The sequence below is a fragment of the Dermacentor silvarum genome, chromosome 7 (assembly GCF_013339745.2).
Source record: "Dermacentor silvarum isolate Dsil-2018 chromosome 7, BIME_Dsil_1.4, whole genome shotgun sequence".
NCBI lineage: Eukaryota > Metazoa > Arthropoda > Arachnida > Ixodida > Ixodidae > Dermacentor > Dermacentor silvarum.
In genome coordinates this window covers 57,763,999-57,770,557 of record NC_051160.1, presented here as the reverse complement: position 1 = coordinate 57,770,557, position 6,559 = coordinate 57,763,999, and the positions used below count along the sequence as shown (strand labels likewise).

General features: G+C 58.4%; 1 protein-coding gene across 1 annotated transcript; it reads left to right on the top strand.

The window, feature by feature from the left end:
* Positions 1-510: 510 nt before the first annotated feature.
* LOC119458080 (uncharacterized) lies at positions 511-6,479 on the top strand. The gene is made up of 2 exons (XM_037719892.2): positions 511-4,648; positions 5,366-6,479. The coding sequence occupies exons 1-2, from the start codon at positions 631-633 to the stop codon at positions 5,698-5,700; spliced, it is 4,353 nt and encodes a 1,450-aa protein (XP_037575820.1). The 5' UTR covers positions 511-630; the 3' UTR covers positions 5,701-6,479.
* The last annotated feature ends 80 nt before the right edge of the window (positions 6,480-6,559 follow it).

Sequence of the window (6,559 nt, the reverse complement as noted above, 5' to 3'; positions counted from 1 at the left end):
TTAATTAGTGAATGTTAGTTAATTATTGCATTACGCATTTCATTTTTTGCAATTAATGTCCGCCTCTTCGAGCAGACCAGCTCATTAACTAGAATTGTGCTATCTGCCACAGGCAACTTTTAAATTTTTATAGTGTTCGCTGAAACGCCCTGTACTATATATAATACGCGCTGCCGACCCGTGCACCACATATCGAGCCAGCGAGCACAGCGAGCGCGGCTCCTTGTTTACCGCCAGTGTTCTGACAAACTTTGCTCGCGGCCGACAACTCGAAGCCGTTGAAAGAAGTTTCCAGCCGGCAAACTCGCGCCACCCGCCAAAGGCCACCCGCGCGCCGGCAACTTTCGGTGCCCGCGCTCACGCTCTTCTTCGGCGTCGTCGTTTTCGAAGGCCAGCCTCGAGAATGACAGCCAATGGGACGCGGCGTAGCCGCTGACGTCGGCGAACGTGACGCGTGGGCCCGCGCACTCGTGCAGCCGTTCGAAACGGGGTGGCTGAGGCTGAGCGCCAGGAGGCTCAGTTCCATTTCGGACGCCGACCGACCCGGAGGAAGAGAAGTTGCTGCGCCCCCGCCTACACAACCCAGCCCCTCGCGCTGACTGCCCCTCCGCCCCTGCCCCGGAGCCCCCAATGAGGTACAGCGGGCCAGCAAAACGACGCCGGGAGGCGGGCCCGGGACGCATCCCGCCGCTGTGGGCGACGCGGCCCACGCCCGGGGGCCCGCTGTGGCCTCCGCGTTACCCCCCCTTGGGCTCGCCCTACTTCGTGCCTTTCCTGGGAGGAGGACCGCCCGAGGCGCAGGGAGCGTGCGTAGGGCCTAGCGCGCAGGCATCCAAGAAGGACAAAGCCAAGATAGTCCAGTTTGAATGGAACGGGTGCACCTTCTACCGGTACATCCCTGACGGCACCAAAGGAGCCGCGGCTGCCGCTGTGGCAGCTGCCGGCCGGCACATGGGCACTCCCGGTGAGCCGCCCATCCCACCACCACCATTCGGTCGGCCCAGGTCGTTTGAATGGCATCAACGTTCGTCCCGGTCACAGAGTCGGCGAAGAAAACAGCAGCAGGTATTCCCTCCGAGGGCCCCCGCCCCACCGTGGACGCCGGGCCCGCTCCCCCAAGACAGACCCGGACCCGTAAACAGCAAGCAGTTCTCCGTCGCCTCTGCGGCCGCGGCTGCGGCCGCAGCCGCCATGGGCGCCCCAGGGGGCGGTACAGGGCCGTACCGGCCGAGGGAGCCGAACCCGCGAATCCCACGCAAGGAGAACAAGGCTCCTGCGAGCCACATGCACCTGCCACCCTTCCTGGCAACAACTTCGAGCAAGGCGGCGGCCAAGTCTCCGTCGCCTACCACGGCCACTCACGTGCAGGGTCCACCCAGGGCCGCTGCGTTTCGAAACAAGGACTCCGCGGCAGCCGCCCCTCTGCCATTCTCGCTCAGGGCGGCCTTCGGAGCCGAAGACTGCTGCGCATCGCCAGCGTCGTCCAAGAGGAACGAGACACCCGGCATACTGTCGGGGATGAACCAAGCTTCCGGCGGCGGCAACAAGCCCAGGGTAGCCGGGGGCGGTAACGTGACCGTTCGCCGGTCTCACGACGCTGGTGTTCCGGAGTCTGACGTGCTGGGGGCTAAGCCCAAGAAGCCCCCTCGCATGAGCAACATGACATTCACAAAGTCTCCATCGGAACGCTCAGCTGGCAATGCGCCGTACAACGGTGGCAACAGCAAGGCATTCGCCCGAGCACCGCCCTTCAGGAACAGCCCCCGGGTGTACAGTTCAACGGTGCTGAAGGACTTCAGCAGCGGCAACAACAAGCAAGAGAATGCTCGCGGGGCGGCGAGTGATGGCCGGCCTCTTCTCTCGGTACCCAGGGAGTCTACCCCGAAGGAACAACGTACTGCGCGGCAGGACCGCCGTGTACGCTACAAAGCCGAAATCGTCGGCAGCAACATAATCGTTACTCGGGAAGAGCCTAGCCCCGAAAAGAAATCCGACACGGTTTCGGTGGCCGCGGCGGCCACGGATCAGAAGGCGGCCTTATCGCAGACGTCTGGCAGCACCGGAGTTAAAAAAGTGGATCAAAGACCATCGGCTCCTAATGGTCCCACTGACACACCCAAGGCCGAACCAGCTGGCTGGAAGGACCGTGAGGAGTCAGCCTTCCAAAGCCGAATCCTGCACGCCGCTTTGCTGCATGGAACCAACGTGGCAGATGCTGAACGATCTTCAGCAACCGTTGACGCCTTTACTCAGCTAACCTCTTTTGACATCAATGAACAGTTCGACCGCTTCCTTTCTCCGGGTCCTCGGTGTAAAAAACAAGAGAAAGCTGCATCGATGACTCATCGGAAGTCGCCGTCGGGGGTAGAATGGTGCGGCAAGTTGAGGAGCATATCCGTCCAGACGGATGAAATGGCAGCCAGCACCTGCGAGCGAAAGCACGAGAACAAGCACAGAAATGAAATTCTGGACACTGATCAGCAAGAGCAGGTTGAAAAGAAGACTACTAAAGACGTCGAAGCCCAAAAGGAAGCCAAGCCTGGAGACAATATACGGGAGCCTCTCTCTGAAGGTGAGGAGGTCCCTTCACCGGCATCATACGTGGATGAACCCCACACTAGCAGCTCGGAGATATACCTGGACAGCCTGGTATCTAACGGCACATCTACGTCTTCGCCACGCGATGACGCGTTTCGCAAACCAGGCTGCGACAAGAACTTGAACTCAGAAGGCGCGGTGGCTCTCCTCAGTGAGCTGGACGACTTCCTCAAGGAATGCAGCCCCATCAAGGGGGCACAGCAGCCTGCCCAAGAACAACCGGTTCGTAGGAGCTGCGGTTCCTCGACAACTTTCTCGGAGGGTGCCTCGAGGAACTCCTGCCCAGAGTCAGTGGGTCGAGCGACTTCGTCTTCGCCTTCGTCTTTGTCCAAAGGCGATGGTTTCTCCGACATTTCGGAACCACGGTCACCCTTGGCCAAGGACTTGCAAGTACCGGACAACGCATCACTCGCGAGCGATGTGATCCTTATTAACTTCGCCGAGGATACGACGACGCTCAAGGAGCATCTGGACGGGCTGGTGGCAGATTACAAAGCCAAACAAGAGTCTGATACTGTTGGTGGTACTGGCATCGCATTCTCTCCAGGCGACGAGGGATGCCGACCGCGGAGTGCCAGCAGCGGCACCAACAACGTCCTCGAGAAGCACCCAGGATCCTCCCCGACTCGCTCAAGTGCCCCAGTGCTTCTTCCTTCTGATGTATCGCCACGAGAGCTGCTCAAGATGGCATCGGAAGAGGCTCGCGCGGCCGGTGGAGACTTCCGAAGCTCGTCGTTGGCCAAAGAACCACCACAGACCCAGAAGGACCGCGTTGGTGAAGCCTTGTCCGAGAGGGGCGACTCGTCATTCAAGATCACGCGCAAGTCGCCCGCTACTGGGACCATCGAAATGGGACGCCAGCGATCCCTGGCCTCTTGCGACAGCTGCGGCACCGTCTACTCTGGATCCATTAACAGCGAGAACTTCCCGCGCGTGTGCTCCTGCAAGACTCGGCATGGCGCCCGGGCCAAGGGCAGCAGGCCACTGATCCCGGTCGAGATTGAGGAAGCTCTCAAGGAGGAGTACAGGGACCCGGAGATTGTGTCCTGCTTCGTCGAAGAGAATGTCCAGTACCTGCTCGAAAGCGAGGACGAGGAGTACGAGCAGGTCGTGAGGCGACGGTCGCTGACCGGTCGCAACCTTCTCGGTCGGCAGGCGAGCCAGCACGACAGGTCTGGTTCCGGCAGCGATGAGCGTTCAGCGGTCGCGTCTCAGCGCTACCCCGAGAACAGCACGAGCTGGAACAAGATCAAGGACGCGTCCGAGGCTTCGGTCATTGGCGTCGCCGGCACGGAGAGGTGCGGCAGCGAGGCGACTACGGGCGGAGCCTCTCGGGCGCTCATCTACGACTGTCCCTGGTGGACGTACGACCAAGGCGGACACGACGGCGACACCAAGGGTGACAGCATCAGCGCGGCCCTGGGCAGCTGCGACCAGATCTCCGCCAACAACTCCGTAGCCTCCGCCGTCGCGGAGATTGCCTCCAACGCGGCTGCCACGCTTCATCCATGGTCGACCACCCTCAGGGCGGCCGCGGCCGCGGCAGAGACCGGCGTCCACGGTACCTCCGCCAACGGTCCTGGTGCTGTCGGGGAGGTGCCGGCGTCAGCCGCGGCCTCCTCTTCAAGCAACAATCCTTGGGGGCCTTTCCTGGCGACCGCCCAGGCTATCGTGGGACCCAAACGAGAAGCCGTAATGTCGTCGGGAGACCACGAGACCGCCGACGAAATCGCCTGCCGCCTGGCCCGCTCGGACGCAGACTTCACCACCCTATACATGGAAGGTCAGCCACGCAAACCGACCCTCAAGCAGCGCTGGCCGCCGTCCGCCGAGCTGGGCGCGGCAGTGGGACCGCCCGGTCAACATCAACGCGCCACCGGAGGTGACAGGGACTCGCTGTCCTTCTACGAGTTCCCGTTGAATGATCAGCACGAGGCGCTGCCACCCCAGCAGCACTCGCTCAGCATGGAGACACTCGTCGGGTCCAACCGGCTCGACGTCGCCTCGGTGACTTCGACGGTTGGCGGCACCGAGCGGCGGCTGGCCGAGGGTGAGCTGTCACGAGTATTAAACATCTACGAAAGAATGAAGGGAGACAGAAATCATTTGCAATGCTTTCTGTGCCAATTCATGATATTTTACTTCCCTGTGAACGCCAAGCACGTCTAAGGTACCGCCACACGATAGGATTCTCATTTGAATCGTACGCCGCAAAACGTGGGCAGCAAGCCGACCACATTTCACTCGAACCAGGTTGAAAACCACAAGAAGCCTTTTTCACAGCCTACATAGTGCCTCATAATGATTAAAGCAATACGATCGTAATTCGATACGCGCAGAAGGTACGCGCCTTACGAACGACTTCTCTGTTCGAATGTTCGAACAGAGAAGTCGTTCGTAAGGCGCGTACCTCCTGCGCGTCTGTAGAGAAATAACATTCTGAACGTTATTCATAAGAGCTTGGTTCATAACCAAGGCGACAGGTGCGCTAGACACCGAAATGGGAGACAGTCAGTGACTTCCTTATCTTGTATCCCTTTTGTCTTCAGCTCATCTGTAAACTGTTCAGCGAGTGAACTCTGCCTAATAAATGAAGACATAGGTTTGAAAGAAAAGGACGTCGGTGGTCTTAGTCTTCTCAGCGACGTCCTTGTCTATTAGCAGCCATTACCTTGGCGTGACTGAGGTGTTGGTGTCTTCAGATCCGCTGATGCGGATCTCGCCCTTGCGTCACTTTTGACCACTTTGCCGACCTTCATCGCCACAGGTGAGCCCATGCCTCCACCCGCGGATGCCATTGACGGCAAACCATCGGGCGGCGGCAGTGCCCAGAGTCCCGACGCCCAGTACTGCGAGCTGGAGCTGTACGTGCCGGTCAGCAAGAGTGGGCCGGCCGTGTGTGCCGTCGTTGCGCCCTCGCACTCCATGGCCGAAGGGGACGGTGCCAAGGGTGAGGCCGTCCTGCTGGACACCGGACCGCGGCCTGCCACTCCTCCCGAGGACTCCGGTCTTTGCGGAGACAAGAAGATCGCAGAGACCAGCGCCAAGCCCATGGGCAAGATCCGTACACGCTTCCGCGACTTCTTCTGGAAGCACAAGTGATTCACAGTGCTGTCTCTGTGCTGCTAGCACGCCTTTTTTTTTTTTTTTGTTGCCGCACTAGACCGGTGTGTCTAGTGAAGTCTTCGGAGACTCGTGCAAGTGTCCCGGAACCCAGCACCGAGCCCACGGGCGAATACGGTCGCCAGGTTCCCCAACCTCTCGAGGAGGGACACTCGATGACGAACATTTTTTTTTTTTTTCATTGTTCGCTCGTCGTGCTTTTTTTTTTTCTTTCTGAACATTTCCCTGTGGGGTAGCCGCTTCTTGTTTTTCTACTCCCAGGAGAAATGGACAGTCCATTATTTTTTCTTTGTCGCGCTGGCCTTGTGACCTGGGAGCCAGCGATCTTTCTTGTTGCTTCCTCGTGACTCCCAGGCCATGTGGTCTTCTTCTTTTTTTGCTTGTTCATTGCTCTCCTCCGGGACGAGCTTATTCTCGTTTTTTTTTTTCTTTATCCTTGTTAATGTTCATGTTAGAAGGTTCACGCAGAAGCTTGTCATGAAGGCTGGGTTGTAGGCGGTTAGAACGCTGGGAGCAGCGAATGGCATCGCGAGCTTTTCCTGTTGACTGTTAGGAGTGACGTTGTTATTTTTTTTTTGCCAAAGGTGCTCGTTTCGCTGTTAAAAAGCACCTATTTGTTTATGTTGAACTTTCTTGTTAAGCTCCGACGAGCTGCGTCCCCAGTGTTGTGAAAAGTTAACGCTTCCGCAAAAAATGTGAACCTCTTGTGCCATGTAAGTCCTTTTTGGCAAAATAAAAAGTCCACAAAAAAGCACAGTCGCTTGCTCGATGTTTGCGACGCGGAGCGCCTTGCTCGGCTAAAATAGTAGTACAGCAGTTATCGCTCGTGCGGCACTAA